At 43.2% G+C, this 14,119-nt stretch overlaps 1 protein-coding gene across 1 annotated transcript in view; it reads right to left on the reverse strand.

Annotated features, from left to right (window-relative positions):
* Window positions 1-12,755, reverse strand: part of Man1a2 (mannosidase alpha class 1A member 2) — a 135,467-nt gene extending 122,712 nt beyond the window's left edge. Inside the window, exon 1 of the mRNA XM_041638298.1 lies at window positions 11,359-12,755. Coding sequence (XP_041494232.1) covers window positions 11,359-11,660 — 302 coding nt within the window. The 5' untranslated portion in view covers window positions 11,661-12,755. The remainder of the gene's footprint in view (window positions 1-11,358) is intronic.
* Window positions 12,756-14,119: the final 1,364 nt, after the last annotated feature.

Below are 14,119 nucleotides of genomic sequence, written 5' to 3' on the forward strand. Positions count from 1 at the left end.
CAGATGGCTACAAAAACAAGAAAGTCTATCTTCACAGGAAATAGTGTTTCCTTTTGATGTGTTGAAACGGTTTTCAAATTAGGGATGGTAGTTGAATAATATTTCGTCTACAAATGCAATTAAGTAAGTCATCACTTTAAAATGGTTAGTTTCATGTTAGGTGAATTTTATCTGAATCAAAGTACATAAGATCTTGAAATTATTAATGTGAGAAGTTTTGAAGAACACACTTGATCTAATCTACCCTCATCTAAACTACATTATCCCAGTGGTAATATATAATAGGTCCAAGAAAACAAAATTCATAAAGAAATCTACAAGTCTATGAAACTTCATACAGTATGAATAGTATCATAAATCTATAGGAAGGACTCCCACTAAGTGAAACAGAGACAAGTAGACACTCCTATAGAAAACATATGGGTGACATGAAAACATACCAGTTCCGCACTATTTATCATATACAAAAATCAAGACCAGTAATTAAATGCTTAGAAATGAAAAGCAAAATTTAAAACCACCAGAATGGAAAGTGTTGGTTGTAACTTCAGGAAAACTTTCTAATAAAAAACCCATAAGTAAGACCATAAAAGAAAATGCTAACCATTTCAAATCCCATTAAAATGTTAAACTTATGCAAAACTAAAGCTACAGAACACAAAAGCAACCTGAGGGAGGCCAGGTTCATCACTCTGACAGGGTACAGCCCACTACTGAGGGAAGCCAAGGCAGGAACAGACACAGAGACCATGGAATGCTGGTCATTGACTTGCTGCTCCATCAGTCAGTCTGGCTACCTCTATACAGTGCAGGTCCACCTGCCCTGCATGACACCCCTCAGTGAATTGACCCTCATACGTCAACTAGCAATGACCACAAGCCAATCCAATGCAGGAAATTCCTCTTCCCAGATGACCTCTAGTTTGGGTTGAGTTCACAAAAGTAAGCAGCATAGCAAGAAGAAACCCTAATACACTTAACAAAAGGTCTCACGTAGAAAGTGTAATTTCTACAGATGTGAAAGAAAAAGGCCAAAACCCCAAAGAGGAAATCAACATAGCTGGGTGTAGTAGCACACATATGTCACCCCAGGAATACTCGGGAGGCTGAAGCTAAAAGGTCCCTTGGCCCAGAAGTTTTCAAACAAAACAGGAGAGAGAAAGTCTCATAGAATATAAAACCTAAACAACCAGGAAATGTGTTCACAAATATTCTCACTTTAGAAATAATCAAGGAAACACAAAGTAAAACTGATCTTTAGTGGAGTAGTACCAGGGTTTATAAACACACAAGTTGAAGTGTCAAGCCAGAGCTCTGAATGTCACAGGTTACTGAAACAACACTGCAACCCAGTAATTACACATTTTAATCTTGAAGAAAAATAGAGGCACCTAGTAATACACGCCAAATGCTTCTACAGAATGAATCTTTTCTAAAAATCTATCAACTGAGAAGCATATAACTTCTGAGCTAACTACACAACAGAGTATCTAAGTGGATAATATAATTGAAACAGAACCCCAAAATGCCAATATATTCAAATCATAATAAGGTTGAAAATGTGTGAAACATATTATGAACATATAAGTACTTAAAATGACAGTGTCAGGCCAAAATCTGACTTCAAAGATAAATCTTCAGCTGAAATGAAAAAATGCGAAGAACTCTATGCATGCCTGGCATTCACTGTATCAAAAACAAGACTGATAGGGGGGGGGGGGGACCTTAAGATACTAAATACATTAAAACTATGAAAACTGTGATTTCATTGGTTGTAACTAGGAAGATCTATAGAAGCTATAAAAGTATAAGACCTCTGCATACATGAAGTCATTAGAATTTATTAACTAATACTCACTGACAAACATTTGGATCATTAATCCTGTCATGTTACAGCTTCAAGGAACATTCTTCAACCTTTCTTTGTATAGTGTTGCAAGGTTTTCCCTAAGATAATTTTCTAGACTTGCAGAAACAAGAAATACACATGTAAATCGGTCAGGATAGCTAAATGTTCTTCTGAAGTTTCAATCAATTTACATTTTCAGTGAGTTTGCAAGAGAGCCAGCACTGGAGGTTACAACACCCTGCTGTACCGCCACCAGCTTTATAACCAGAGGAAAAAATCCAGGTCATGAAAAGGATTGTAGCATCAGAAAATAATAGAAAAACGCCTCACATTTGGAATAGACACATTAACAGACACATACCAAACACAAACTCTTCATCATGCTCGCCTTACCACTGGGAAAGTGCATGCACACTCAAAAAGTAAGTGCACAGATAAAGCTACAGTACCTACGTCTATACGTAAGTTACAAACAGTTTAAAGTACAAAAATTTATGTCTATGCTTGGCCTCTTTTTTTTTTTCAAATGTTAGGATCCATTACTAATCAAAAAGAAAGAAAGAAAGAAAGAAAGAAAGAAAGAAAGAAAGAAACCAACCAACCTTAGGCATATCTGCCACTTATTTCCAAATAGCTCAGTCCATAATCAAAATACACAAGTTAATGACACAAAATACATCAGAGAAAACAAAATGAAAAGCAAAAGCAATGACTAACCTAAACACAAATAATACTAGTGATCCAAATATCAAAGCAAAACCTCTCACAGAGGTGAATGCATTAAGAATGACAGTAAGATTTGAATCTAAAATTTGGATTTCAGTAGTGTCTACTGTCAAAAATTAAAAATTATTCTACAATAATTCCCAATATGTAGCATATTACTTGATACATAATAAAAACTTAAAATACTTGCTGAATAAATAAAGGAGAAACCAAGAGAGTTACAAAAATAAAGGAGGATTTTGTAAATATGTAAATGTCAAAATACAAAAGGCAAAACAATAATTCATACTGTTTCCAGATTACCCTATTCCCTTTTTTTTTTAAAAAAAAAAAAAATATAGTGCCTAACTTGTAAGATTTGCAGAACAAAGGAGAGCAGATCTCTTCAGGAACATCTCTCAATATTAAGGCTAGAAAATGATATCTCAAGCCAAAGGTAATTTGTGCCTCAGTAGCAGTGAAAACCCTTAAAGGGCTCAGTTACTCAAGGACTCTGCTTTTCCCAAAATCTATTCTCACAGCTTAGATAGTAAATCAGTGTGACTGTACCCAACTCCAAAAATTGGCAATTAGAAACATTTTTGCAAATATACTGAACTCTTCCTTCAAGGTGTCACATACATTCAATAAATTACTGTTTTACACTAATGAGAAAGAATAATATACAAAAGTCATTTCACTTGTTTCAATGTTTTACTTACATGTGTGTATGTGAGATAAATGTGTGTATGAGTGTATGATGTATGTATGTGTGTATGAGTGTATGGTGGTAGTCGCAAGAAGACAGTGTCGGGGCCCTGCTCTATTCCTCTTCACCTTTGAAACAGGATGGTTTTTTGGTTTTTCGAGACAGGGTTTCTCTGTGGTTTTGGAGCCTGTCCTGGAACTAGCTCTTGTAGACCAGGCTGGTCTCGAACTCACAGAGATCCGCCTGCCTCTGCCTCCCAAGTGCTGGGATTAAAGGCGTGCGCCACCACCGCCCGGCCCAAATAAATACTTTATGTCTATACCTGATATATATGTGCATATAACTTTTTACTATGTATTTGGGAAACAGGAGTCAAAAGTGGAAAGAGTTTAAGTTCTTGAGTGATACCCTATGGAACTTAACAGGTCATTATGGTGGGAGCACAGAGGACCAAAGAGCCAATAAAAATGCAGACAGTGAAGTCACAGTTCACAGGCCTCAGACAGAAATACTCAGCTGGAAACTGGACTAGAGGGCATTCAAACTACATTCTGGCAAAGAATATGGCTGTGTTCTGCCTGTGTCTAGACAACTTGAGCAGAGCTGAATTCAAAAGTAATGAACTAATGTGTTTAGCAGAGGAAATTTCACTACAGCAGAGCACTGAGCCTGGGGCATGGTTACTACTCACTCCTCCTGCCCAGGTTAATAATGAGAGAGAGAGGGAAAAAAAGGGAAAATATTCAGCTTAGCAAGGAAAGGAACATGAGTAAGCTTAAGTTGTAGACATGGCAGACAAAAGCAAAGAATCTCAGTTATTAGTAAATTAAAGCTCGGCAGTTAAGAGGATGCGCTGCTTTTGCAGAGGACCTTTACAGTTTAATAACTCTTAGCACCCATATCAGAAGGCTTGCAGCTATCTGTAACTCCAGACCCAAGGGACTCAATACCTTCTTCTGGCTTCCTTGGGTACTTGCACTTATGTGCAAAAACATATACACATATAATTAAATAATCTAAAAAAACATTTTTCTTTAAGGGGGGAGGTTGAGAGATTAAGGCAATTAAAGAGAAATCATTTTGTTCTAGGAAAACAAAAATGATTCCTTTGGGGGCCAAAGAGATGGGTCACTGGGCAAAAACACTTGCTGCCAAGCCTTATAACCTGAGTTCAATTTCTGGAACCAACATGGTATTAAAAAAAACTAATTTGTTCTCTAAGCTCCACACATGTACCATGGCATATGTACACCCTTTTAGGACAAGACCACACCCACTGACAACTTAGTTTGTAAGATGAAAAGAGAGTGTACTCAGAATGTTGCTGAAGGAGTTTCTTGCTGGAAAACAACTGCCGAGGGAAGTGTCTTCTCAACTGCCAATGCACATGGAGGTCATGCAGAACAGGGCACCAGACTACATTGTGAGCTGGTAGCAAAACTTGGCTGAGTTATACGTAAAGTGTTAGTTTCACAGAATTATAGAGTGATGGAGGATTGTATCAAGGTTCCAGAAAACCATGTAAGACGGGAACTACAATGTCAGATTCCCTGTAAGGGGGCCCCTAAAGAGACCCCTGCATAAAGTTATAAAAGTGAAATCTAAGTTGCAATAGAGACCACAGAAAGTTGGAAATGCTAGAACCAAAAATGCTGCAGAGAAGGAATGGGGCCAGTCTAAGAGAGAGGTTAGGCGTGCTGTATTGTAGACAACAGAACCCAAGGCTGTTGGAGCTCCTAAAGAACCCCTACCAACACTGGATAGCAGCCATATAGCTACAGGATTTGGCATACGTCCTGTCTGATTTCAGTCTTGCTTTGGCCCTATCTTTCTTTGTTATGCTCTCATTACTAACTTTAGGAGTGGTGTAGCACAAATTCTAATTGGTCTTAAATAAAAAACCAGAATCAGATATCAGGGGGTGAAGGCTGAGAGATCAGAGAAGCAATGCAGCCAGCCACTAGAGACCTTTTACCTCTACCGAATCCTCAGACTGAAGGGCCGATCCTGTCTCCACAAATCCTCAAACTGCATCTGAGTTCCTGTCTCCTTCTGCCTATGTTCTGCTCTCCACCCAGCTACATCACTTCCTATCTCCACCTCCCTGGTGCTGGGATTAAAGGTGTGAGGCAACATCTCCCTCCAGGATATTTGAGACTGAATAAGCCTGAATGAATGAATGAATGAATGAATGAATAGGGTAGCCCAGGGTGGCCTTGAACTCACAGAGTTCCCTCTGCCTCTGTCTCCCTGTCTCCCAAATGTTGGGATTAAAGGTGTGTGCCACCACTCCCTGACCTCTATGGCTAAGGAATGACTTAACTGGGCACTCTGATCTTCGGTAAAGTTTTATTTGTTCGATTCCAAACAAAATATCACTACAGAGTAGGGATGTTTATTCTGTGCCATTGTAAATGAAAATATATAACTTGCTTTGTTTTGTTTTAGGTTTTATTGGATGAGAGACTCGTGGTTAAGAGATTACCTTGAGTCTCAAAAGAGACCTTAGATGATGAATCGTGTTGAAAGTGTTAAGACTCTGAAGACTTCTGAAGCTGGAATGAATGTATTTTGCATTATGAATCAGCCATAAGACTACAGGGGATGGAGGTAGAATAAAGACTAGAGTAATGTGTTTGGGCAAACTGACAAGCAGGGAGACTTGTGATGGTAAATTTCAACTGTCAACTCAGTTGAAAAACCTAGCCCATTAATGAGGCACTGCCACGTCCTGCATGGCTTGGATCCTGACAGGGGCAGTGACGAAATGAAGAAAGGACTTACACAAGACACATGTTCAGAACAGCTGGGGTCAGGTGGGAGTGAACACATTCTGATGGAATGGCCGCCACCATCTCTGCAATCCAAACCCTCAGTAAGCTCACACACAGCATAAGAGGAGGAGTTGGCTAGTTTCAGCAGGGGCTCTGGAGGCAAACAATCTCCAGCTGTAAACATGGAGAGAGAGCTACAGTTGCTAGCTTTTATACAGCCTGACCGCTTACCAGTTAACACTCAAACCTTCTGAGCCTGACCCATATGGGGAACAGGTTTGCCCATTTCACTTGGGTCTTCTTAGAGTCCTTGGCAAGACTGTGTCCATCCCAACAATAAACATTCACTTCTCTCACCCTGGGCTTCCTCAACTCCATATAAGGCACACCTTCAGGTATGTCTGTCCAGGGTGTTCCAGAACATTTCCAGAATTTTCCAGAAACATTTAACTGAGAAAAAAATACCCAGCTAAAGTTGGGGCATACCATCCCATGGACTAGATCAAGGTCTAAATAAAAAGAGAAAAAGGAGAAAGCCAGACACACACCAGAATGCCTCTCTCTGCTTCCTCAGCACTCCACACCAAGCTGCTCCCACTGTCATGCAATGAGCTGTGTTCCTCAACTGTGAGGCAAAATAAACCCTTCTACCTTTAAGTTACTTCTTGTCGAGCATTTAGTCACAGTGACTATAAAAATAACCAATACATACACTAAAAAGCAATAATGATTCATAAACAAAAAACAGCAAACATGATGTGAATATAGACTGCAAAGGACTGGAGAGATGGTTCAATGGATAAGAGCACACAGGTTCAAACCCCAGGACCCACATCCAACAGCTCACAGTGGCCTATAAAACGCCAGCTACTGGGGATCTAACGCCTCTGTCGGCCTTTGCATGTACCTGCACAAACATGGCATACACACAGAAAGACACTCACATTAACTAAAAATAAATCTAAAAAAAGGAGAGAATTCAAGAATCTCTCATTGCAGCAGCACTTTTTGTGAGGTTGTATTTTTGTTTGAGTTTGTGTTTTGTTTTTGAGACAACATACCACTATATAGCCCTGGGTAGTCTGAACCTCACTAGGTAGACCAGGCTAGCCTTGAACTCAACATAGATCTATCTGTCTCTGCTTCCAGAGTGCCTTATTAAGTCATCTCTACATCCAGCTAAAGTATACATTTTGTCTGATGCAACTAACTAGCAATGGCAACTACAGGTTCAAAATTATTACATCTAGGACACTGTCATATAGCCACCAAATAAAAACCACAATTTCACTTTAGATCCTTCTATTCTAAAACCTACATTTTTCCCCTTTAAGAAATAAACACACATGACTCTCAAGTATTTAGTTCAAATTAACATGATCCTGACTAAAGGATAATTTGCAAATATGTTCAATGTTTTAAACACACATGCACGCATGGAAGTGGAGGGGCTCAAGCTCATCTGTTTATCATTTACATAAGTAAATGTCAATTTCAAAATGAAAGACTGGCAAGTGAACTGAAACTGCCTTAACATACACAAACTAGAAAAATGACACTTTACATAAATCAGTGCATGTTATAATAACATTAATGCACACTGTAAAAATTCCTACTTATGGTGATTTAAAATCACAAATGTAATTTTAAACTACTGGTATTGTTGCTGTGTGTTGTTGTTTTACCCTTTTGGGCTATTTTGAGGGGCCAACCATTCAGCTCCCAAATAAATGACACAAGGAGTCTTATTCTTTCTTATAATCACTAAGCCTTAGTTTGGCTTGTTTCTTGTCAGTTTTTCTTAAATTATCCTGACTACTTTTTGCTTCTGGGCTTTCTCCTTTTCTTACTTCTGTATATCTGACTTTCACTCTTACTCCATGGCTGGCTGGGTGGCCCCTGAAGTCTTCCTCCCCTTGTTCTTTTTTTCTGTTTTTCCTTCTACTTATCCTCTCTCCCTGCCAGCCCCACCTATCCTTGCTCCTGCCTCGCTATTGGCTGTTCAGTTCTTTACTAGACCATCAGGCATTTTAGACAGACAAAAAAAAATCACAGCTTCACAGAGTTAAACAAATGCAGCATAAACAAAAGCAACACACTTTAAAATATTACCCAACATATTGTTTGTGCTTTGATCACCTTGACAGTTGACTGGCACTCTGAAAGACTTTATAAACATTTCTATAAACATGCTTAATAATCATATAAAAAGCTTATCAGAAATTTATAAATTACTTAACAAAAGGGAACATGCTAAGGTATCCTCAAGCAAATAAATTATTTCCACAAATATCAATTATATAAAGGCAAAGACAATTTAAAAATAAATTTAAAAAAATAAATAATAGAAAAAAAACTTTTGTAAACCAGAAACTCAGAAATTACCCTGGACTCTCTTCTCCTACACTGAACTAGCTCCTCCTACCCTGGACTCCCTCCTCCCTTGACTCCCTCCTCTACCCTGAACTCCTCCTCCTACCCTAGACTCCTTCTCCTACTCTGGACTCCCTCCTCCTACCCTGGACTCCTCCTCCTCCTTTGACTCCCTCCTCTACCCTGGACTCCTCCTCCTACCCTGGACTCCCTCCTCTACCCTAGACTCCTTCTCCAACCCTGGACTCTACCCCTCTACCCTGGACTCCCTCCTCCTACCTTACTTAGCCTCTATATTCAGCCAACCATGGGCATCAAAAACTTAACTCAATTTCATTTCTCTACTAATTTCTCTTCTTCCCTAATATCACTACTATGGTCTGTTCTTAGACTCTCAAACCTTGGCTGTCCTCCTATACTAAAGTAGTTGGTTTTGTTTTTAAATTCAAAATGATGGTGTTCCTTTGGTTCAGTGGACCTCCCATAGGCTACGCAGATCAAAATACTTAGAACAGGGGGCTGGAGAGATGGCTCAGTGGTTAAGAGCACTGCCTGCTCTTCCAAAGGTCCTGAGTTCAATTCCCGGCAACCACATGGTGGCTCACAACCATCTGTAGTGAGGTCTGGTGACCTCTTCTGGCCTGCAGACATACACACAGACAGAATATTGTATACATAATAAATAAATAAATAAATATTAAAAAAAAAAAAAAAAAATACTTAGAACAGACCCTTGAATCCAGCCTAGAGACATACACTTAACCACCAGCAGGCTAAGTACTGATTTATTATATCACTTATTTGACACCTTAAGTAGGTGACATAAAATGGACAGCACAAGCCTGTCAAGAGGGGGCCAGAGGAGGCCAGATCTCAACTGGAGTGTTGCTCTAGCCTCAGGTTCTCTCAGGAAAAGTCAGAAATCCAGCCTTTCACATGAAGCTCCCACTCTGTGCATGCTAATAACTAACTCGCGCTCCCGTGACAGCCAGAAACTGAAGCCACACCGCCATCTCTTCTCCTCACCAGCCACACAACTACACTGTCTACTGCATCAGTCACTGGAACATTTCTTGCATCTCTGAGGATGCCACACCATTTCCACTAGGATGCTCGGTGCAGCCTCCCGTCCTCCCATCCCACACTTTATTTAGCTTTCTTTCACTCCACAGTTTCATCAGAGCCCCCTCCTCCCTTCCTATTCTCATTGCGCGCCACCTGCACTCCAAATGCTAGGCAGTCACTCCTATAAATTCTGATTGCTCTGACAACTTTCTAGCTCCCAAAACAAAACCACCTAGGGAAGGTCCACTAACTCTGATTGGCAGTCTAAACAGTATTTCTTGCTAACTAACAATTCAGTCATAAACTAATGTAGTTGAAAAGTGCTCCTTTTGATGGAACAAAGTGAAGAGACATACCAACTGTTAACACTGTGGAGCTAGAGACAATACAGACGTCCTTCACTACTTGAACTCTTGCTTCATGAATCCTAATGGTTCCACTCAGTAATCAAAGCAAACCCAACACATGTGGATCATTTGCTACCTTGACTTTTCCTAACCAGCCTTCAGCCATCATAACTGTTTCTCACACCAAACTCAGGAACCAGGTGTTCTCAATAATAACAATAAACATACATATATTCATGAGCTATAAAGTTTAAGGATTGTTATTTACAAAACTTAAATAGACCTTTTAAAATTGTGCAGTAAAATGCACATATCTGCATTTTCATTCAAACTTGTATTTTAACTTCAATTGAGAATTTTTCTTCTCTAAATAGAAATTCATTAAACTAAAAATTAACAATTTTACTCATTTACAAATTTACAAATATAAAGGAAGCTACTTATTAGTACATGACAGTTGACCATAATAGCTGATTGACATTAATGTATCACTGCCTTCTAAGAACTCTGATGCCAGTCTTAAATACATTTCTTTCTCAAATGCTCGTCACATATGTATATACACCATGGGAAATAAGGCTGTACAGAAAAAAACGCTTTATTTTTCCAGCAGCTTTTTCCCAAATAAGAATTTTCTCAGTTACAAAAGCAAAGGGGAAAAAATTTTTTAAAAACCTAAATGTACCTGAGTTGAAGTACCAAAAAATCCCAAATTATAGACAAATGGTATGAAACTATATTAGAAGTACTCCATAAGGTAAAACCAAGAGTCAATGACCCACCAAGCAAGCAGTTATTAACTGCGCTGACAAACGGAGAAAGCCCTCATCACAACACTGTACTGTGCCAATAATTTAACTTAGGCTCACATTTGAACCTCGGCTTTTAAAAATCCTCACGCTTAAGTTAAAACCACTACCAGTTTTCTACAGGGGTTCAATCATTCCGGTGGTCTCACTTGAAATACATAATTCTTCCTCGCCTATTCAAGGACTATCTTATGGGAGAAGAGACACGTTTGGAAAGATGAATTGCCTCCAAAGTCTCCTTTTAGGCTAAAAAAAAAAAAATCAACAACGACTTAAAGGCTGCAAGCAGAGCTTCCACTTCATCCTGAGTATACCCCCCAAGAGCTCAGTTCGGGTTAACTGGCCAAATTATAGTAGTCAGAGATATAAAGATCAGAGCACAAGCCAGGGACTGGGACGTGTTGGGTGAGCAAAGTCTAGCAGCTGTCAAGAGTCAGTGACTTCACAGGGTGGCTGAGACCAAACGCAACACGTTCCCAATGTGGGCACGCTACCTGCCCAGTTCTCCCAGCTGTGCACAGCAGCCGAGTCTGAAAACTAAGGCTTTCTAGCAGCCTTTCCAGGCTACGCTCCACGCAGCTAGCCCTGAGCCAGCAACGTTTAACACTGACATTTTACTGGGGGGGGGGGGGGGGGGGAGAGAAAAAAAAAGCCGTGAACTGTCCCTTACTTTACCCAAAGAGAGAGCCTAAATTTGAAAGTACCAGAATTTGAGAAACAAACGAACCTGTGTCTGTGTTCGTCGGGTCCATGGATCAGGAAGGCTCCGGGGTTTTTAGCCCCTTTGCCGGCATCTACGTGAGGAATTAGCACATCTTCTAAGCCCAGATCAAAGCGTTTGTGTTTGGAAGAGTCTGGAAGGAAGAAGAATGCCCCAAAACACAGGGTGATGAAGGCACTAAGAATAAGGAGAAGGATAAACTTCTCGGAGAGTCTCAAGGTAGCCCGGTGGTGTGGGAAGGAGGGCGGCCCCAGGTTCAGAGGCGGTATCCTACGACCAGACAGGGGCAGCAGCGCTGGGGTAGTCATCCTTAGGCTCTTGGACGGAATACTTTAGAAAGTTCTCATCTTATATCAAACGTACAAGACATCGAACCGTTTATCAAAACCTTGGCAAAAACGGATAAACTCAATTCCCCCTCCTCTCAAAGGATTGTTGTGCTTTTTTTTCTTTTTCTTTTTTTCTTTTTCTTTTTCTTTACGAGGCCACCTCTTTCACGCTCTCTGATAACATCCAGAAGCCCGGGTGACCTCCCAAGTGATCGCTGGTTTCTGTCCGGTAAGATCCTCTCGCCATCTGGCTCTCAGTGCCTCACCGGCTGATCGCGAGTCTCCTCTTCATTCCCGGGAGTGGATCGGGCGAGCGACACTGCAGAGAAGCTGCAAGGTGGGTTCTGCCATGCCCGCGCCCCAGCTCAATGCTTGGAGGCGGCCGGCCGGCCGTCCCAGCGGGCGCCCGGCGACACGCTGACTTGCAGCAGGTCGGTCCACTCGATCGCGTCCGGAGCCTCCGCTCCGCCGCTCCTCAATCTCTCCGCGGTTTCCGAGCAGCGGTGCCGGGCGGAGCAGCAGCGAGAGGCTCAGCCGGGGCCGCGAGGACGACGGCGTCCCGAACACCTCAGCGCCCGCGCCGCCGCGCGCTCTGTCAGGAGCGGAACTTCCTCCTCTGCCGAGCGGCCGCCCCCGCCCGGCTCCTCCTCCTCCCTCCTCCTCCTCAGCGAGCCCCGCCGCCCGCTTCCCGGCCGAGCCCAGCCGCGGGAGCCGAGTCCCTGCGCCTCGGCGGCGTGCGAGATAACCGGGCCTCGGCCCTCGGACCGACAGCCCGGGGCCGGCGCCGGCTCATTCCTCGCACCGCCGGGGAGAGGCGGGCGAGCGGGCGGGGGCGAGCAGCCGCGCCTCGGGCGGGCGCAGGGCGGCTCCGGCTGGGCCCGGTCTCGGGTGGCTCGCACGCTCAGGCCGGCGGCGGCGCGGCACCGCGGCCCGGGGCTGGTCCCTGGCCTCCGGAGGCCCGAGGAGCGCCGAGCGGCTGCGGGGCCGACACCGGTTGGGTCGAGCGGAGCCGAGCGGCTGCGGGGGGCGCGGGCCGGTCTGCCGCCCCGACTCGCGAGTGGGCGTCCCCGGGCGGCGGAGTGTGAGGTGCGCGCGCACGCTCCCGGCCGCCGCGCCCCTCCCCCGCCCGCCGGGCCGCTCGGGCCTGGCCGCCGCCGCCGGGAGCCCCGAGCCCCCGGAAACCCCGGCGGCCAGGCGAGGGGACCGAGCGTCCGGGTCTGAAACGCGGCGCTGGAATCCGGGGATTCCGGAACTGACGGATTCCGGGTACCAAGCCTGGCGCCTGCCTCGATAACACAGACTCGGGCCCGGGGTTCAACTGCAGAGTCCCAAACTTGCACGCGTTCTTGGGCACGCGAGGCTGGATGAAGGAGGTGGCACCGGCCACGTGCCGGTTCCCGGTTAAAATGGCAGCCTTGCCCTTTCAACTGGGTCCCATCCTAAGGAATGCAGCAACCTGTGTAGGACAAGAGAGCCCTCATGGTTCAGTCTCTAGGACACACTCTAGTCATCTTCACCCTCCCTCAAAAGGTAACAGAGATGAATGAGCAGGTGTTAAAACCCCAAAAGACAATATTGTTGAAGTTGAGGCTTAAAAACAATCTGAGTCAATTCTGATATCTACAATATAGAGGAGAACCAGGTTGTGACTAAGTATAATGGGTTTCTTAGCAATGCATGTGTATTCTTGCATCTCATTTGATTTCCGCTTATTTTTTTTCTTTCAGTATTTGCTTTTTGCTCCTTGTGCACATCATGACTGGTGGCTGGTAATTGGTGAGGAGAGCTATAAATGACAGGGGTGGGAAGTCAGCCCGAGAACCCCAGCAAAGAAAACTTCATGTTCCTTGGCAGGATTCAGAACTGCATTTCAGTAGAACTTTCTAGAGGAGGCTCTGCATACCTAACTTCCTACCACAGAACAAAAGAAGTCTTTGCTTTACAAAATTAAAAAAAAAAAATCACAAGACCAAAAAAAAAAAAAAAAGTTAGGGGCCATCGCTCAGGGTGCTGGATCCAAAGTGAGCGAGGTTGGTGTGGGACCCTGGGGATGGATGTGAGAAATTCCTGCCTCCCCTATGGGTGTTTATACTATGTGGCAGTTTCGATGGTCTCTAATGTTGAGGCCCTGAGAGCCAGAGGAAGAGGAACACTGCTTTCCGACCCTTGAGGTCGTTCTTTTCCATGAGAGGGTCAAGGGAAATAAATACCGACCTCTGAACGAAAGAGCAAGTTGTCTAAATCTTGAAAAGTAAATATTACCTAGCTTGACTCCAAACTGTTAGCCACAGGAAACAGCAACCGTAGGGAATCTGCCATACCCTGGTCTACAAATGGGACTTTGGCAATTCTAGGCTTACAGCTGGTGAGGAGTCTTGTACATGCCTAGCCCTCTTTCTTGCCCTTGCTTATTTTCCCCCCATGAGATAAGAGTGTTA

Source organism: Microtus oregoni, unplaced genomic scaffold (genome assembly GCF_018167655.1).
Source record: "Microtus oregoni isolate MIOR12 unplaced genomic scaffold, Mior012 000054F_ref0000373, whole genome shotgun sequence".
Classification (NCBI taxonomy): Eukaryota; Metazoa; Chordata; class Mammalia; order Rodentia; family Cricetidae; genus Microtus; species Microtus oregoni.